The 20,751-nt window shown below is 37.3% G+C and overlaps 1 protein-coding gene and 1 pseudogene across 3 annotated transcripts; one reads left to right on the plus strand and one right to left on the minus strand.

Moving 5' to 3' along the window:
• Window positions 1-511: 511 nt before the first annotated feature.
• On the minus strand, window positions 512-5,324 carry LOC140766449 (putative disease resistance protein RGA4; annotated as a pseudogene).
• Window positions 5,325-8,053: 2,729 nt separating this feature from the next.
• On the plus strand, window positions 8,054-20,337 carry LOC140767141 (histone-lysine N-methyltransferase ASHR1). 3 transcript variants are annotated; one of them, XM_073106951.1, is made up of 15 exons: window positions 8,054-8,394; window positions 8,487-8,621; window positions 8,785-8,871; window positions 9,404-9,475; window positions 11,046-11,256; window positions 11,779-11,897; window positions 12,539-12,940; window positions 13,050-13,184; window positions 13,436-13,573; window positions 17,836-17,991; window positions 18,072-18,305; window positions 18,402-18,580; window positions 18,662-18,776; window positions 19,032-19,112; window positions 19,958-20,336. In XM_073106951.1, the coding sequence occupies exons 1-15, from the start codon at window positions 8,266-8,268 to the stop codon at window positions 20,186-20,188; spliced, it is 2,424 nt and encodes an 807-aa protein (XP_072963052.1). In that variant the 5' UTR covers window positions 8,054-8,265; the 3' UTR covers window positions 20,189-20,336. The 3 variants fall into 3 exon arrangements, with proteins under 3 accessions (XP_072963052.1, XP_072963053.1, XP_072963054.1); XM_073106952.1 differs by having other exon boundaries at window positions 18,420-18,580; window positions 19,958-20,333; XM_073106953.1 differs by lacking the exon at window positions 13,050-13,184 and having other exon boundaries at window positions 19,958-20,337.
• Window positions 20,338-20,751: the final 414 nt, after the last annotated feature.

Consider the following 20,751-nt stretch of genomic DNA (forward strand, 5'->3'; position numbering starts at 1 on the left):
ACTATTGCATTACCGTTGAAAGGTTTCATAACAAATTCCTCTTATAATTCTTCATAACATAATCTACTTTGTGTAGCTTATCACTGCTGAATGATGACTATAATCTAAGATCTGCATTCTTAACTCATCAGTAGTGTGATAAGATGCGATGATGTGGCTGGAAATGATGGAAAAGATTTGATGCAAACAATTATTATTTGTAAATTGTTCCTTTGCTATGAATAATCTGATGAGAGTCTAAGTAGGTACGATGATGAGAAGATTTACACATGTTGGGGGAGTCTTATCCCTTATCTTTACACGGCGTCCTCGTATTCGTTGCAAATTATTCTAATTATTGAGTGTAGTGAGCAGAGCATTATTTGGTCAAAAGAAAGCGTTGGATTCTTAGAAAAAGATAGAAGAGCAAATTTTGATTATGCGACTGGTTATGCTTTGAGGAACTAGCATTAGTAACTGCTATAATTCACCTGAATGAAGAGATAAATCGAGACAAGGTGATGCACAAGAACACAAATCTAAATTCAACTACACATACTTATTTGCCACACTAACGAGTTGCTATAGTATGACAAGCTGTCCCAGCCAACTATCTGACCAATTTAGAGAACATCAAAAGAAAAGAACCACTTAGCAGCGTCCTCCAAGGACCCAAAAGTTCCAAGGTTTAAGAAGGTTTTCATCTAGTCCTTGATCAAGAACCAATTAGAAAGAGAATCACAAATCGAAGTTACCAGAGAAGTGTTCCTCATTGCCAGATACCCAAAACTTTTTTCTTCCTGAAGCTTTAGTAAGAAAGCTGTCTTGTAACCATGCTGCAGCGACATATCTACATTGTTGAGTTTTCCCCTGAAAAGACCATCTGGTGTTACAAATATTTGAATTAAATGGAAATATTAACACTGCTGTGTAGATGATGTTATTTAATTTACAAGATCAACATCAGATTGCTAAATAAATTACTAAATTATTAAAAAAATAACATAGGGCGCTTTGATTTGGTTGGCATCACTTTTATTTTATTTTGCTTTATCCAGATAAGTCATTTTGTTTTATTTTCAGTTCTTTCTATGATTCAGAAATGCATCAACCACAAGATATTTGATTGCAACTTCACTTTTACAGTTGGACTGTGTAGATATAGAGGAAGAAAGGTTGGGAAACCTAATATTCTAGCAACTAAAACAAGACCATTTTGTCAATAAATCAGATTACATGTTCTTTTTATTATTATTTACTACGACACTTTTCGACCATTTGGGATCAAAATGACACTATGTTGCAAAAATTAAAATAAGCATTCAAACATGTTTTCTTTCGCCTCAAATTCTATGACTGGAGAAAAATAAAATGAACAAAAACAAAATGGTGGTGAGCTTGCTACTTCCTCTATCTCCAATTTTAACATGTTTAACAGTGCAGATTCACTTGCATATTGATGTTAAGAATATAGGAGTTATAATTTTCTCTAATTGCTTGCATGCATCAGAGGAAATGTAACTAAACAGAAAACTTCAAGAAAGAATAATAGCATTATTACCATGATATAGTTGGTGTTATCCTTGTCAGACATTGTGGGACACAAAAGAAGAAGAAACTACATGCTGTTTGTCAATCCAAACTGAAAAGATGCGTGTGATCTTAACTCGATCTGGGTTTCTCTCATCTTTGCAGTTCTGACTAAGCTTAGGACAGTCATTGATACTCAAGAACTGAAGTGTGGTGGGTAGGCTTGGTAGCACTGAAAGCGACTGGCAGCCTGAGATCTCCAATCTTACGAGTGATGTGAGGTTCTCCAGCTCCGGAAGGTATGTCATATTCTTGCAGTCCTGAATATTCAAGTCTTCCAATGCTTTGAGGAACCGTATTCCCGTTGGCAAACCACAAATGCGAGGGCAGTGGCTAATAGAAAAATATGTCAGACCACGAGGTAGGCAATCATCAGGCAGTGATAACAGTCGATAGAAGTGACTGATTTCCAGGTGTTGTATGGAAGTATGAATCCTTGACAATCCGGAGGGCATCTTTCTTGTCGGCAAGCAGCTAAGTTTCAGGGAGAAGAGAGAAGCAAGACAAGGCCATGAATCCCAAATCCACTCGCTCTCCACCTTTACTTCTAAATGTTTGAGTGACTCAAACTTCCGAAGACCAATGAACAAGGGTGATCCTTCGATTGTTAGCTTGGTCAGGGAAGTAAGATTGTGCCTCAGTTGCCGCAGGTCAACGCAATCCTTGAAGACAAGTTCACAAAGAGAAGGCATTGAACAATTATCATCATCTCCATGCCATGCCTGTAAGTTTGGCATGTTCTCAAAATGTAGCTTCTCTAGAGATGGAAATCTAATTAAGTCAGTGCCGCAAAATGAACAATCTACACTCTTCACGTGATCCATTCTGCTTATGTAGAGATTTCTGAGATGTGGCAACCCACCGAGCGGTGGGAGACTCTCGCACTTACAGCTGGAGATGCGCAATGTTACTAGATTAGAGAAGGCTGCATCCCCTATCCAAGTTGGAAATGCAGAAGCACCATATCCATTTATACTAAGTTCTTTGAGGTTGGTATGAGGTCGAAGACATGCTAGAACTTCATGCTGGACTGATGTGCCATGTGATTTTGGTCCAACTTCAAGAGAACTGCTCCACAATAAATCCATCCTCTGGATGAACCGCTTTCCAGTTAAATTTGCCTTTGCAGCTTCTTCTACATTTTTAACAAGATGCAGGTTTGAAATAAGAAGCTCCCCATGGATGTTGTTTAATTCCTTCAACTCACTTATACCGCTTCCAGCCCTTGTACCTATGACAAATCTTGACAATGTCTGTAGATCAGTCAACAGCCCTATTTCCTGCGGCATAGGCTTCAGAGTATAAATTGCTGGTGATAAGCCGGGTCGTACTACCATTGACTGGTCATCTAGATGCAAATCAAGATGTCGTAGCTTTCGAAGGTTCTTCATATCCTTTGGCAGCTCTTCAAGATAATAGCAATTCCGGAGACCCAGGGTTTGAAGATTGTAAAGGAAACCGACCTTGTCAGGCAGACATTTAATTTTTGTGTCCCGAAGCTGGAGGCACCGAAGATGCTTGAGATCACCAATTGATTCAGGTAACATAGTAAGGCCAAAATTACTCAAGTCTAGAATACGGAGGCTTCCCAAGTTCTTTGCAAGATTGTCTGGAACCCTCAGTCGACAGTTTAAAGAGCCACCAACAAGTAGAAGTGTATACAAGCCCTTGCATCTGTAGGCTCTATCAAATTTAGTCCGACCAGATGAGTTTTCTAGTCCCGAATCATCATGGGCAAGCTTCCAAAAATTAAGTGTTAAATGCCTAGTATTTTCAGGGAGATCATTTGTACTGTCATGCTCCAAAATACAACATTCTTGTTCTGAGACTTTTCTGGCAACCTCATGCATTGTCTCGTACACACTGTATCTTTGTTGGCTCCTGCTGCCGTTTGACTGCAGGGACTGGATGAATGACATCTGTATGAGCGAGTCAAAGTAGTCGGTTCCTGTATCCTCAATCTGTTCCCCTTCATTAGGCTGAATGAAGCCTTGCGCCATCCAGAATTGAACTATGAGTTCCTTCTCAAACTGGAAACCCTTTGGAACTAAGGAAAAGTAGGCAAAGCATGGCTTAAGATACGAGGGAATCGGTCATAGCTCAATTTGATAACATTCATGACGTCGGTATTCCTGCCCAAGATTCCTGACAACTCACTTTTCAGAATAGTTCTCCACTTGTTTCTGTCGTTCTCCCGGTGCAGCTTATATCCTATACTGATTGCTAGCAAAGGTAATCCCTGGCACTTCTTCAGAATTTCGTCCCTGATCATATTTAAATCAGAAGATGCTTGTTGATTTGTGCCTTTCGCTTTTTCGCAAAACAAAGACCAACAGGCATCATCTGATAAACTCTGCAAACGGTAGGGAAGTGTGGTACCTACTGTGCGTGCGACCAATTCACTCCTTGTTGTAACTAAGATCTTGCTTCCTTTTGCACCATAGAGTAAGGGACGGCTAAGCCACTCCCACTCCTCTGGGCTTTCATTCCAAAGATCATCGAAGACAAGAAGGTATTTCCTACCTCGGAGTTTCTTCCAGAGGTGTTCTTGAAAGACTGAGTTGCTGGGATAAAAAAGAGAACCATCTGTTGATTCTATGACTGATTTGATGATCATTTTTTGATTGGAATCATGGGAGACATGAACCCACAATAGCTGCTTAAAATGTCTAGACACAATCTCGTCATTATAGACTATCTGTGCGACGGTGGTCTTCCCGACACCAGGCATCCCAATTATAGGAATCACTGACAGGCTGGTATCTTCTGCATCATTCGATGACACCAACATGCTCACAATCTTCTTCTTATCTTCTTCTCTACCAAAAACTGATATTGGATTTAATAAGGTGCTCGGTTGAGAATGATCACGATGACTGCTCCCCTCTCCATACTGCCCTGAGCTGAAGGCATCCCGCCTCTTTGTAGTTTTATCTATTTTTTCTTTTATTGCTTTTACTTTGTGGGAGATGTCATGTTGAATGATTAATCGCTTAGGACCAGCCATGGACAAGAAGGAACTACCTCCCCGTTGAGATGAAATCAGCTTCCTGCGTTGGACCTCGGTGGCATACTCATCCAGTATGTCCGTTGCATCATAAGCAAGGTCCCTCAGATCCTTGAGCCACAGTGCTGCCGCTTCTTCATGTTGTCTTTTTTCTGCATCCCTCAGCGCAGCTTTGATCATGGAGACAGTCTTCATGAGATCCTTCAACTCCTCCTCAAGCCCAAGTTCCAACTTCACCTCCTCCTCAAGCTGATTCACTATATTCTGAAACAAGACCTGTAGAAAAGCTGAAAGTGCCGCATCCCCCATGTGAGAGACAGAAAACGAGAATGGAAGAGGATTGAGGGCTGGAGAATTTGGTGGTCTCAACCAGAGGATTGAGAGCAAATTTCAAGGGTAGCAGGTTACGTCTCTAATGGCCTCTCAGAATTAATCAAAGTCAGTCAAGGCATATGCATTTAAGATAAATGTCCATACTAACAGCAATATGCCGACTACATTTCGTTTTGGTCATCCAATTCTGGCCGTAGAGATAGAATGACATCTAATCTATAGTAACTTTAGAGAAAACAAAGGGAGAAAAGCTATTAGAAGTGGATTTCGAACAATGTTTTTTTCCTCGCCATCCAATGAAACCAACAAAGCTTTAGTCGCAAATCTTCTATTCTTTTCTCTTCTATTTTTTTCCTGATAATTTGTGAGTCATAGAGACATTTGTAAGCTAGACAAGAGATCCATTGTTATTACATGAAAGCATTCTGTGGTTGCAATAAGAGAAATCATCATTTTTCTTTTTTTGTCCTCAAACTCGAGCCGTTGTCATTCTTTAGCCTTCAAGGGATGCATCAGCGACTTTGAATGAATCTTTGTTCAGTTCCACTCTAGATATCAAGGTTCCAGTTTCTCTGGGTCCCTATTTTGATCTTTCCATCTTTGAATAAATCCATCTGGAAGCTGCCGAAAGTTTCTGAGAAGATTCACTTTGAAAAGGTTTCTTCTTGGAAGCGTGTAAAAGTTGCTTTCAGCTTGACTACCTTTTCCCATTAAAGAAGTATTTGCCAAATGACAAAGAATAAAGCCCTCTATTTACTAAACAACAACCTATACAAATAAAACCCTCTACTTTTATTATTTACAAGTAGACCCCTCAATTTGCTAAGAACCAAAAAAAATCAAATCAAATCACACATTATCATTTGATAGATAGATAGATAGATATAATTTAATTTAATCATCATATTAACGTGATTATAGAACCTAATTAAGTTTCCAAAAATAACTTACAGATAATTTTCTCTTCAGGCAAAATCTTTCTCATTATTCCGCCAAAATCTAGCAGCCGTGACTTTGTCAAACCAGCGACTTCTTCGTCCTTTTACAATTATCAAGGTAAGCAGATTCCAGAGTTCCTCTTCTGAGAATATTCTTCTGAGAAAACTAAATTCCTATTTGTTCCGTGTTCACTATTGCTTGTAAATTTATTTTCTAATTGTCTTTTAAGTGTTCGATTTGGCATCGCTTTCACTGGTCATAAGAAAAAGGCTCCCTTCCATTAGAAACTGCTGAGGATTTCATCGGGAAACTTGGTAACTCTAGGGATCCGTCGAACTATGTCTTTAATAATAATACTAATACTACTACTACTACGAATAATATTTATTATAATTATAATGCATAAAATCTCAACTGGTGATAAGAAAATTATGCTAGTAATGATTATGAAGTAGTTGAATTTTACAACTTGCGTGCGGATTCGTGCCTCAATAACCCCACGTCGCCGGTTTCTCTACCTCTTATCATCTGTTTGATGGAATTTCCCTTGGAACTTTATGCCGTGCATTGGCAACAAACAAGTGCCCCTGCTAAGTGAGTTGTGTTCGCACACTTAGCAGTATAAGTACTGTGAGTGGCTCAAGTGAGCCAAGAGCCCAATAATCTATATTGATTGATTGCCTCCATTATGTTGTTGCTTGTATCCATTTTCATTATATTATGCATATGAACTGACTGCAAGTAGAACGGAACCAAACTAGAAACGGATCTATTAGAATAGAAGAAATCGGAAGTTGGAAATAAATTAATTTACAGAATTAGCCATGCTGGTCATTGTGCCACATGGAGCTTTTTTTTTTCTTATTTTCGTTGATCATTATCAAATAAACTAATTAATTGATCATTTAGAAGGCTTTGATAAAATTAATGATGATGAGACTAGATATGGTAATGATGATAATAGTGATAATAACGAGACTCAGTCTGATAACAATGATAATAAAAAATGAGACATGCGTCGTTGTTATATAACCTTTTCAAGGATGGATTATTTTTATAAAGGACTTCAATTAATAAGTAACAAGACATTATAAGAGACGCACCCACATGATAATATCATATCAATCACATCTATCAGAGCCACAATATCATTATTATACTCTATATACATAATCTATATATGCTTTATTATGTACCTGTGCCGGTGCCGTGGTCATATTAAAATTATAAAATTATTATGGATATTCTAGCTATCTGACTTCTTCCTCGAGAACATTCCTTTGGCTTGTAAAGGCTCCTTTCATCTTTATTCGAACTAGTGCAATTTGTAAAATTGCACCTAGTGAAGCAGAAGACAAGTTACCATTTTTTAAGCAGATTAATCCTGTATTCTGTTGGTCGCTATTGGAAAATCCATTCAGATAAATTACAACTTCCGGGAATAATAATATAGCAACTTGCAGGAAATATGGATAGATATCAAAACTGAGATAATCCTGTCTCTTAACTTGATCCATCTATAGCTACTCTTAGTAAGAATGTTAAATTCGACTAGCAATCGTGGTACCCAGCGACTTAAGCTTTTGAAGTCTCGAACAGAAAGTGGGTTTTTTTGTAAGAAATAAATATAAAATGCAAGCTGGTTACGATTGCAACTCATTTCGGGCACCTCGCAGTTGTCGTTAATTAGCCGTTCTCTCAACGCTGTCTCTCAGTTCTTAATTGATTTAAATAATCAACTCACTTAAAGTAAACCGTTTGCTAGTCGGGAATATTCCATGCCAACCGTTTATATTTAAATTTGCATGGGGCCCCTTCAGCTCATCTTTAAAGCGGCTATCAGATCAAAGTCAAGTCAACTTACAATCCTAGCAAAGGAAAGGTCAAAGAGGACGATACGTCCAATCATTGCACTCGTTTCTCTCGTATCGATATATTAGATCTAAAATATAAGTTTAGCATTGTCGATAATTAGACGCTTATATATTTAATAATTTATGTGAAAAATATAGAAATTTATTTTTCGAGTAAAACACCAATTATTTAGTATTTTGAAATAAAATAATCTGCGTTTTACTTGATAATAAGATGCTGTGCTCATCTAAAATTAATCTTATTATCATTTTTAAAATAAATGTTTTTTTAGTATTAAATTGGGGGATCACTATCCACCTGACGGAGAGATCACGTGACGGCGTGATACGATAACCACCTCGAGCTGATGCCATGAAAATTGGTTGTTGGGTTTTTTGCGGGGTTTAGGGGTTTTTACTCGTCTCCGCGCTCCTTCGTTCGATCATCCATTCCAAGGAAAGTGTAAGAGAGAACTCCGAATCAAGAAATTGTTTTCTACGCTCTCCCCGTTCTTCATTCGTACTGCCTCTCTCGAGCTCGAGAAACCCTAGAAGTCGCTGGAGATGGAGAAGGTGAAGTCTCTCATTCCGAACGATCTCAAGAAGGCGATCGCCGAGAGCACACCGGAGAACCTCCTGCGCACGTGCTCTTCGCTTCTTGAATTCCTTCGCTCTCTACCTCAGTTTCAGCAAGTAATTCCATCCACTTGACCGCCTCTTCTTGATTTCGATTTCTTTTTTGGTTTTGTGTTGGACGACGTGATTGATACAACTATGGAATGTAGGTCATCATGGAATTAACGGATCCAGAGATGGCACTTTGTCAGAAGGGAAAAGAAAAGGCTCTTGATTTTAAGATAAAGGGAAACGACTGCTTCTCGAAGGGGGATCTCCACCAAGCGCTGGGCTTTTATTCCCAGGTTGCTACTTTACCTTTTCTTATCAAAATGTTATGTGGGTGATCACAACATTTCTGCTCCCTGTCTGGGATTGGTTATTTCTCTAAGATTTCGTAGTGTTTCTAAATTTATGTCCTCGGTCTTTCTTGTAATTTTTTAAATTTATTGTACTCTGTTTGAACAGGCATTACGACATATACCAATGACATCTAATGACATGGAAGCGAACTTGATTGCAACACTGTACATTAACCGAGCTTTTTCTATGCATGTGAGTTTTTGTGTATTAACTTTGCATTCCTATATCTATTGAATATTTTCATACGTTTATATGGACCGTTTTTTTCACTTAGAAGGAAACATGTAAGATCTACATGTGATCCGATTGCCTGACCTTCTGCATGAAATAAATTTCTAAGTTTAGCAATTTGTGCTGGTTGTAAAAGGAAAACTGAAGGACTGATATGAAGCACATGCTCTCTTGTATCTTGTTGCAGTTTAATGTTCAATATAGTCTATCAGTGAAATAGTGAAAAATGTGTAGATAGTGGGGCTGATCTGAAAATCTTGTGAGGTATTTGACAATTGTCATGTAAGTTTCGAGGTTTTTAAACTCATGATTTTATATGGGAAAAGATTACAAGTATTTAGGTAGAACAACTACTTAGACTGATGTACAAAGTGGAAATGAGCAATCTGACATGTTAATGCATTTTGTTTAATTTTATCACCATCATTTTAATGGCCATCACTTGTAATTTTTCTCTTGATGTTCTTGCACTTTTTGGCTTCCTGATTTCCAGAAATTGGGCCTTTTTGAGGAGTGTCTACGAGACTGCAACAGGGCCATTGCACTTTCGCCTAGTTATGTGAAGGTTCGAACCAACCTTTTCATTAGAATATGCTCCAGTCATTCTTTTTCCTGCTATCTGGTTTTTCTTTGATCATGTCTTCAACAGCAATTTATCCCAAATTATGAATGTTTATCTTCACAAAGATGATTGGATGCTGAGCATATTAATCTTGTTTATGACTTTTCCTCAAAGTAGTTGTTAATGTTATGATTCATACTGAGTCCGACTCTAGTTCGGAGTTGATTGCATCGAGTTTGAGTCGATAACTTTGCTTTTATTATGTTTGGTTCAATTATTTGTTCAATTAATTAGTTTGAGTCCACGTATGATTTATGGTTGCTCTAGTTGGGTGCTAGTTTAGTCTGCTAGTCGAGTTAAGTTTGTTAGCTAAATTAGTCTCTAGAAATATGTGAAGGACAATCCTAGTCGAGTCATGTATGAATTAATTTGGATCTACTTTTTTTTTTTTTAATTTGAATCCCCCCCGCCCTTTGTCTCTCTTTTGCTCTAGTCGTCCTTACCTCCCATTACTGTATTGTAAGGCGGCGCCAAGGCGGTCTAACATTTTAATATATATATAAAATAAAAATATTAATATATTATATTGATGTGGGCATCATTTTCAATTTGACCAAAATAAAATTGCTGGAGTCCAATTTGGTCTAATTATTGATTTTTAATCCAAATAATCAATTGAATTAGTCAATTGATAGATATAATAGCCTATATGCAGGAGATGTCCGTATTGAGTTATTACCTAAATTGTTGAGTAATTAGCAAGGCCCACTCATTATGCAATACTCATTTCTCAACAAGAAAAGACGAGGTAAAATCTAGGAGTTGATTTGTTAAGGAAAGGAACTGACCTGATCTTTTGCACCTTTTTCCTTTGGTTTTCATATGCAGTAAGAGATAACAACAGTGACGGAGTGGTTCATTTTGGATGTCATTTGGCCAATGAATACCATGTGAAACAGAAATGAGGTCAGTAATGTTATACAATTCAAAATGCTAGCTCACATGGAAACTCTACATAATGAAGATCAAGATAGAAGCCTGGATGATTTAGTGGTGGTATTAATTAGGATAGTGAAGTGGCAGAAGTCACATGAACAAATGCAAAATAATGGAGAAGTGATTGAGACAAGGTAGGCTTGTTATAAGAAGCTCTATTGAGGGAGGTAGTTCTCAGATTTGTGGTGGCAGTAGATAACCAAGAAAATATAAATTAATTTGATGGAAGACAGTTGGAAAAGCTAGTATTAACCAAAGAGCTATAAGAGCTATCTAATTGTTCAGTTCGAAGTTAAGAACAGAAGCTTTGATGTCATTATTAACTTTTTTTCTTAAGGACATGTCACAGACAAGCCAAACTGGTGAGTATCTTATTGGTCAACGCATGTCAAATGAAGAAACTTGATTTTTAATATATATAATTTTTAAAGTAAATAAACTATATTTATATCCATAGATGGATGTCATGATACTACCACTTTTATTCATTCAAGTTCTATCATGATCAACTCTTTAGTGAATATTTATCACTGTCGTTGGAGATCAGTTTTCCATCTTAGGATTTGTCTAATTGCAGGCATGGTACAGGAGAGGGAAGGTAAATGCTTCCTTACATAATTATCGAGCTGCTGTACATGATTTGGAAATTGCCTTGAGTATGGAAGGCACTTCTTCTGGAAAAGGCAATATAAAAGAAGAGCTAAAGATGCTACAGGGAAAACTTGATAGTACAGAAGGACCTAGCATATCAAGCAATGATGGAGACGACAATAAGTTGGCTTCTTTAGGTTTTCTTCTACAGAATCTGAAGTTTCTGTACTTTTTCTTGTTGTCAACAATATTATATGTTTGATATATGCTGACTAACGACAACAAAGAAAATAAAGAAAAAAGTTTTATTGTTTCCATGGATCTTTAATGATTATTTCTATGATCTTATTATTGCAAGTCATAAACTTTGAGAAAAGATCATTAATAAAGTAAATATGAAATCATGTATACTTTGTTAAGGTCTAGTAGATAAGCTTTGGTTAACTAGCAAGTGGACTAGTACCCTCAAGATTTCAGCATTTTCTTGTCAACCTTATTACATATTCATTTTTACCAATATGATGAGGTTAAATAAGGAAGGGTTCATGAAAAGGACTTGGCATTCCTACCTGCACGACAATTATATTAATTTATTTTGTTATGCATGTCAGATTGGCAGTTTGCTTGCGTGCCTATATGTTAGCAGAATAATCATTTGGAACTGTTTGTAGCCAGTCATGTCCCTTTATTTAAAAAAATGATATTTGTCCTTGTGACAGCCGGCTCACATGATGTAGTACTAAAATGTGTGTCAACACCTACTAAAGGCAGAGGAATGGCTTCTCCAAAGGATATACATCCGGCTTCACTGCTTCATACTGAAGAACCTATTGCGGCGGTATGATTAAGATACATTTTCTCAAGCTATCTTATGTTGTACTGTTGTATGATGTATAAATGAGGGTCATTGTCTGAATAGCACTGGTACCAAACATTAGTGGAATACTGGAATCATTCTATAACTGCTTAATATCCTTTGTGTTGTCCAAATTCTGAGTTTGTTTGGTGTCTTAGGTGCTCAATTCTGAGTTTGTTTGGTGTCTGGACACTTAGGAGTTAATACAATTTAGGAAATTCAAAGATACTCTTTATCATGAAGAAATATCCATCAGAAACTCCAAATATGATTTTGTTGGTTTTTGGGGTACTTGGACACTTGCACTCGGGAGTATTTAGACCTCAAGAGTCTCCTAATTGCCTAAGCAATATATTACCACCAATACCTCTGTTCTTGTGGTAGTTTCCTCACGATAATCCTTCATTGTAACAAAAGATTTATTGGATCATAAAATTCACACTAAACTTAAGAGAACTTTCTAGTTATTGTTTTGCTCATATATCCACATTTGTGTTTGCTCATGTATCAGCAGAATACATTCATGTCTCAGTCTCATCTTTTTTCTTTTTTCTATTCATATATCCATGTTTCTGATTCTTTTCTCACACATTGATGCATATCTCTGTCACACATATCTGTAGATTGTGACAAAATCCTGCCGAGAGACCCATTGCCATTTTTGCTTCAATGAAGTTCCCGCAGATACTTTTTTCTGTCCAACATGTACAATACCCATTTACTGCTCCCAGAGGTGTCAGGAACTAGCTGGTGGAGAATACCTCTGTTGGAGCCAAGCCTGTTCTCCTGCAGAAAAAAATCATGCAGCGGATTTCGCAGAGTGCTTTGCAGGTGCCATTTCTGCAAATTATACCAAAGACGTTTCAACAAAGGTGAACTTTAAGCATGTTCCTGAACATAGACATGAGTGTGGAGGTACACATTGGTCTGCTGTTTTACCATCTGACATAGTTTTGGCTGGTAGAATAATGGCAAAGTGTATAGCAAAAAGATCTTCTGAGGTCTCTAATTCTGCTGAAACTTTGGTAAGTGTCACTAATTTCTCTTGGATCATGACTCCAAATTCTTTAGTGTTGTTAACATATTGAATTGAAATGTTGTTTAAGATAAATTACCAGTTTTGTTGATTGATAGGATCTTGTTCACCACTATGACCAAATTTCTCCTGCTAGCAAATTGGAGTTTCATATATATGCTGTTGTCCTGTCATTCTGTCTCCAACAATATTATAGGTCGGATCATCCATGCAGTGAAACTTCTGTAGCAAAGGTAATCTTCAACATTTAGGCCCCGTTCTAGTTGACTTCTTGGAGAGGCTTGGGACTTATAGCTTGCTGTATATGTCTTGAGGATTATATTTCTCATTATGGGTAGAAAATCATTACTTTATGCTTGTGATCTTTTAGGCATTAATGTTGATCGTCAAATTTTAATGTTTTAATCATAGTTGGAAAAGAAAATGATTTTCTACTCTTTTTCTTAGCTTAATTTATATTCTTATTGTGAGTGTTTTTCTACAGTTGGTTTTGCTAATATGCCAAATTAAGGTCAATTCCATGGCTATTGTCCATATACAATCTGCAGACAGAGTGGCGAACTTCAAGAAGGATCAAAAGCTTTCTGCAACAAATATCATGCCTATTAGTAGCATAGAGCAGGTTAGTTTGAATTATCGAGTTATTTCTTACTGTTGTCTGACGGCATTTAAGCTCTAGAAATAGAGTCAATCAAATGTTCTTGGAGGGTAAAAAGATCCAGTTATAATCTAGTTGTACTCCATTTCTCTGACATTTGTCACTTAATATGTGGGCCTATGTAAAAGGACCTCGTAGATCTAAATTAATGGATGGAAAGAAAATTGAAATACCTGCCACCAAAAAGATATGCTCCTTATGTGGGTGGAATCCACATGGTTTCCAGATGACCTATCGATTAATGTTTCTATACAGTATTAATTGTAAGCCATCACTCAAGGATGGCCTAACCCTGTGTCATATGATATTATTAGAGCCATAACCCATATCTCTTAATCATATGTTAAAGATCATGTAGTGTTTAATCTCCATATTTGACAGTGTTCACAATCGCTCAAATAGACGTATGGATGCCCGATAGTCTCCTTTCAGCGATCTCAATTCTTGCCAATATAAATGTAGGTATTAGATATACATTTTGTCCTTTGACCCCCAAGCTGAGCAAGTAAAATGTCAGACACTACTAAGATAAGACTTAATTGCATGGTTATACGTGCAAGTAGTGCACTGGTTGACATCATCAATTATACGACATATTCATCAAAGTTATCATACACAATATATACACTCGATAATTCTATACAAAATTATGAACTATAAATAAACATAATTATGATGACTAGTAGATAAGCATATACACATGCATGACAATGATGTGATGAAACATAAAATAGAACATCACTTCAATAGTTAATAGTACTCCTAGGCTATAAAGGATTAACTTATCTGACATTACTTTTCAGTTATTTGACTCCTCCTATACCAGTGGATCATTCTTATATGGTAATAGATCTACTAAGAAAATGAAGAAATCAAAGCATAAGTACTTAACCTACCTAAAATTAATTACTTAAATATGCCACAGATTGTCACTATAGGTTCGGGCAGGTCCACTTGAGAATTCTTACAGTTATTGCTCAAGTAGAATTAGTATAATATAATAACAATAATGGTCTAACACACTGTTATAATTAATTAATGCAAATACATTCATATTCACTATTGTGCTAATTATTATCGATTTATAACAATTATAATAGATAATATTTATTTAGCTTACTTTACTAAATACTGAACCATGCTAAACAAGATTAACAATCTCTATGTCCACATAGAACTAATTTGTCATTGAGAGTAATCAAGAGTTATCCTCCGATCCACAATTTAATTAATGTGAATTATAACAATTACTGTAATAAACAAAACTATACACTAATGATGATTAATGCTAAGTAGCCCAAAAATTGACAAGGTCAACTAAACAAAATGACTAAAATAAGTTAAAATAAATTAGAGATCAATCAAACCAACTTGGGCCAGCCTAAGGCCCAACAAAACATTGAGTTGGGCTGCAACCAATCTAGTGCCCCACTAACACTACTTTACTAGGTTAGGTCCAAGGCTCAACCCACAAACAACTTGGGCCAAGTCGCAACCTAACTCAAGCCCAACCTAAGTTGGGCTGCTTGCAACCCAACCCACCCCACAAACCACCTTGGCTTGGGTTATAGTCCAAACCAAGCGCTACTCAATCTGGGCTACCTGCAGCCCACCTATTAGTAATCGGGCTCTGGTTGGGTCTAACTCGGGATAGGCTGTCAACGACCCAACCCACACACACCCAACCCCCTTACTCTCCTTTGACAAGTCGAGAGAGAAGGAAATGGCTACTAGCGGTACCCACCGTCAACAGCTGGTAGCAACTACGTTTACAGACTCTAACAAGGTGCAGACTCGCTCGGAGTTGATGTATTGGGTTCACCTCGGTGGGAAGAAGCTCAATGACAAGGAGAATGTATCAATCGACAAATCGAGTGTAGATGATCGGGGAAAGAATCGAAATGAACGGGAGAGTCGAGGGGAGTGACAAAGGGGGAGAGTATTTGCCGGATGGGTTAGCTCCTATCATGATGATAGTCAATCTGTAATATATGTCAAATATAGATAAATCTAACGCTTAGCAAGTGACACTATACTCGCATGATAACCTAGATATAAGTACAACTAATATGAAAAGAGCATGAATATCTAAATAGTTGAACATTGTGATAGCAATAAATTTTGGTTACCATGGGTTGACCTGACGCATGCTAATTCAATCCACACCCATCACGACTACTCAACACACTTGACAGGCCCACCGGCCCTAACCTATATTCATCTAACATTAACGTCCCAAGAGAGGGTAGATTCTAGCTACAAAATTATCTACCCGTTATCTATCGAACAACTGACCAATTGTTGCCGCCACAGGCTTAGGACCTCATTCATGGGCCAATCACTATGAGTTGGCATTGTACCTTAGTGCTACCCACCTAAGTCCTCGGCTCAACACCACACACTGCCTGTGAAAATCATAAACTGCCGCTGAAGGATATCCTGCATCATGAGATACCATTAGATTTGCGTCTAGCCCGACGAATGACACGTCTAATATTCTGGGATCCAAAGACTCAGGCCTCAAGCATGGGCCCTACTATATAATAATATAATTTAATTTCTGTGTCTCTTATCCTAACAAGGGAGGCGTCGGGTACTGTCGAAATATAGAAGCCATACACGATTTATTGTAGTGCACATGTGTTAATATTATATGTCACAATTAAACATAATGGAACACTTTATTATCATGGAATAACATGGGTTATCATACATGAGCATGCTAATAGCAATATGCAAAAATCATAGTACGACAATCATATCAACTATTATGCTAAATCATCATGTGTAACCACAAATACTAAAGCTATCATGTTAAAAGCTACTCCAATGTATATCTAGCACATCATATCAAGCAATAATAATAATAGAATATAGTCTGCTTGCCAATTTCCCTTTGGTGACGACAATGTTCCAGTCTAATCTTAGTTTATTTGGGGCTTGTGCTGGTCCTGGGGATATTTGTGACAAAATGTTGAGTTACTATTCAATTTATAATATTAAATAAATAACTGAAAAATCTAAAACTATCAATGATGGGCCAGGGCTAAGGCTCAGCCGAAAATGCACGTAGGCTCGGGCTTGCTCAACCTACAACCTCTAATTGGCTCGAGCTAACCAGCCCACAACCCAAATAAGCTCGGGGCATCCAAGCCCAACCTAGCCCGCAAAGGGGCTTGGGCTCACTTGACCCACACCCAGTGGAGAGGGAGTTCATCTCCTTCTCTCGCTCGCACCCAGCAACAAGAGATGGGAGAAGAGGACCCTGGCGACTACTTGTTGTCGGGTAACCAAGAGAGGCAAGGGAAGAGGGAGGGTCACCAGGGAAGATGACCTCAACTTGTAGAGCTCGACAACCACCGGGTGACCACTGGTGCAATGAGAAAGGAGAGAGTGGAGGTCGAGATGGGTTTGGCGTTACGGAGGGAAGAAACAACATGATAAGGTGTTGGAAAATGGCGTTGAAGGTCGGGGCGATTCACGGAGGACAATGGTGTCAGGATAGAGTAGGTACACAAGCAAGTGGGGAGGTGAAAAAGAAAAAGGAGAGTGGTTTTTGGCGTAGGGGGTTGGGGGATGGGGATGATGGTCGGCGCATTGACACGGGCGATCAAATGGTGATGGGCATGCGTGCAATTTTTTTATAATGAATTTACAAAAATGACGAAAAAGAAAATTGCCTTCTGTTTAAGATATTTCTTTTTTGCTGATTTATCCTTATTGATCCTTGGGCTACAATGGACCTGCTCAAAGTGTTCCCTGAGTTGAGTTCAAAAGTCATCCTGGTTATTAATAGATGGCATAAGACCGTCCTATCATACATCCCTTAGACTACCTTGAAAATCAGAGGACTCTCTCTCTCTCTCTCTCTCTCTCTCTCTCTCTCTCACACACACACACACACACACACACACACACACACACACACACACACACACACACACACTCACACACACACACACACACACACTCACACACACACACACACACACACACACTCACACACACACACACACAGAGGGAAAGATACTTTGAAAACAGATATAATTTTGCTGCTGATAGTATTTTGACTAAGATCTTGTAAAATTCTACTAGAAATACGTGTGCATGGTAATATTATTTATGATAATCTCGGTGTCATTTTTACCAAGGAATTTGACATCATGGTTTAGATTATCTAAATGTGATTTCTATTCTTATTTAATCGTACTTGGTTTGACCTACAGGTTAGGGTAGGCCAAGCTATTTATTCTACTGGAAGTTTTTTTAATCACTCATGCCAGCCAAATATTCATGCGTATTTTCTTTCACGTACCCTTTTAATACGGTCAACAGAACTTGTACCAGCATGGTGTCCACTTGAGTTATCATATGGTCCCCAGGTAATATAATATTTACTGTTCTCTGATCATATATTAACAGTGCCCTCCCTCACTTGTGTTTTGCTGTCCTCATATTTTAGGTTGGGCAGATGGATCTTCTGGAGAGACAGAAATCACTGGAAGAGCAATACTTCTTCAAATGCCAGTGCTTGAGTTGTTCAAAGTTAAATCTTTCAGACCTAGTCATTAGTGCATTCCACTGTCCTCAATCTAACTGTCTTGGTGCAGTAGTGGAAATGACTCATCACAAAGTTTTTGGAGATGATTTTGTTCAAGTATCTAGAGCATCTCGTGTTTGCAAGTTATCTTTGCCAGTATGCAATCTTTACCTTGTCATGAAGTTTCTTGCTTACATAGTCTTAATTATGATGAGTTATCATTGACTCATCAATCATGTCTCCGGTCTGAAGAATTTCACATCTCACAAGGTTTCCAACAATGAAGACATTGGAAAGGTGGCAATCAAGCTGCTCCAAAAATCTGGTTTCACATCCCACATTAACCCTGGATATTGCTTAAATTGTGGCTCTTTGCTTGAGATGGATTCTGCCATTGCTGCAACAAATAATGCTATGTCAAGTATCAATAGGTAAGGTTTTCTTGATCATGGATGGCTAATTTCACCTTCAGTTGTTGGTAGATGTAAAGACATGTATGCATACATTGACAGGATGAAGGATTCTGTATTTCTGGAAGAAGTTCCACAAGTTATTATGTCAAATGCATTGAAATCTCTTAGTTGCCTCAGATCAGTAAAACATCCATATAGCAAGGCTGTTGCTCAGGTCAGTTTGTTTACATGGTTAGATAACTAATCTTGAACTTGAATGTACATGTTTGGTAATGTTAACTTTTGTTATTTAAATAACTTCCATACTTTTTATGGCAGTTGTGCAAATTTCTTATCAAAGAAGTGACTTAAAAGTTAAAAGTATGGGTGCAATTGTAGAATGTGTTGGACAGCAGCATTTAATATTGATTGATTTAGTGAAAATCATTGTGAAAGTCTTAAGTTTTAACTGATGTATTTGTTAATCCAGTCTGAAGACTACATTGCAGAGGCTTTTGTCAGGATGGGAGATCTGGAAAGTGCAATGAAGCATTGCAAAGCATCAATTAAGGTAGATTGTTATATTCATTTACTTTTGTTGGAAGTAAATGTAATGTGGTTTTCCTGGTTTTGCATACCTGCTAAATGCATGTAGCTGATCATCCCATGTTTGATTTCTCATAAATGAGACACCATTAGTAGTAATATGAATTTAATACATGTACCATGATAGCAACAATGATAAATCAATTAATCTGAACAACTGAACCTGGCTTTTGGATGTTAGTGCTGAATTTTAGCCCTCATTTTGAAACTATATATATAGATTATTGTTTGGACAAGGATGACGCATTGATAGCTTTTCCTCTTCAACTTGATAGAAAGCCAATGTTGCATATTTATTATCTTAAACTTAAAGTCTTGTGGTTCGGACAATTTGTATGAAAAAAACCCCTAGTTATGGTATTGAAAGTTTTGAGCTCCTTAGTTTTAAATAACAAATTTGAATCTTTTACTTCCTTATTGATAGCATTTATTTAGATGCGTATCTTGGTAAATTGAAAATGTACATTTTACATGTTCATTGCGTTTAGTTTGGATAGGTAATACATATAATTTTTTATTAGATTTGGATACGTATCTTGGCAAAATTAAAGACGTACTTTTTATAGTTTTTACATGTAGTTTTAAGATGCTGCAGTCTTTTTTTACCTTGCTAAGGGGAAATGGATAAAAGAGGCATGAAAGTGTAATTTGAAAATTAAGAAGCCCAAAACTATCAATTTCATAACGACAGGGCTTTTTCATATAAATTGCTAGTTGTGGTTCTAATAGATCTTGTTTAGTAATGTGTCAATACTTTTTCCATATCTGTCCATCGCATGTTGATGAACTCTTTTATTAACGATGTGACAGATCCTTGAAAAGCTGTACCACACGGAACACATTGTCATTGGCCATGAATTAATCAAGCTTGCGACCATTCAGCTGTCTCTGGGTGATGGCACCAGTGCTGTAAATAGCGTAAAGCAAGTCGATGTTATATTTTCACTTTATTATGGGGCTAATATGACCAAAAGATTTCCGTATATTGGTTTCCTTAGAGAACAGGCTGTTATCCTTGCTTCATGTGCTACATCAATATAAAGAAGAGCTCACCATCCTTTAGTGATGAACGGGATATTGCACTTGTGCTAGTTGTCTGCTGATTCTGAACTTTAGATGATTCACAAGTAATTGCCAGCTTTAAAATTCTATAGATCAAGTATCATTTTTAACTACACTTCCTGCTTAACCAAATCAAAGAAGGAAATTGGAATTTCCTCATTTCACACCCTCTACTCCTTTAGTTAGTGTTTGTTGTGGCTTATACCTTCTCTTTCTTTTCTGTTCTTTCTTCAAATCATTCCTGCATTTTCAATTTAAATATACAAAGTTTCATATTTGTCATTAGATTCCAGAAAATATCTTGAGTAGGGAGTTTTCTGTGGTTTTCACAATTTTAAAATCTGACTGACATTTTTTTAACAAACGACAGAAAACACAAATTAGGATATGAAATATTAAAAAACTCCATTTCTATTGAATTGTTGTGTGCCAGTAAATATAGAGAGTGCCGTTCGGTTAACTACGATACAGGTACTTACTATATGGGTGTTGGCATTTAAATTAGCAAAAAAATTGGTACATGCTCATACATCGTCTACCAA

The sequence above is a fragment of the Typha angustifolia genome, chromosome 9 (assembly GCF_048772165.1).
Source record: "Typha angustifolia cultivar Huaian chromosome 9, ASM4877216v1, whole genome shotgun sequence".
Taxonomy (NCBI): Eukaryota; Viridiplantae; Streptophyta; class Magnoliopsida; order Poales; family Typhaceae; genus Typha; species Typha angustifolia.

Excerpts from the sequence above, each read along its gene's own strand:
- LOC140767141 (XM_073106951.1), top strand. The coding sequence starts at position 8,266 with ATGGAGAAGGTGAAGTCTCTCATTCCGAACGATCTCAAGAAGGCGATC. Across the intron at positions 8,872-9,403 it reads ACCGAGCTTTTTCTATGCAT|AAATTGGGCCTTTTTGAGGA; the intron begins GTGAGTTTTTGT and ends CCTGATTTCCAG. Across the intron at positions 9,476-11,045 it reads TTTCGCCTAGTTATGTGAAG|GCATGGTACAGGAGAGGGAA; the intron begins GTTCGAACCAAC and ends GTCTAATTGCAG.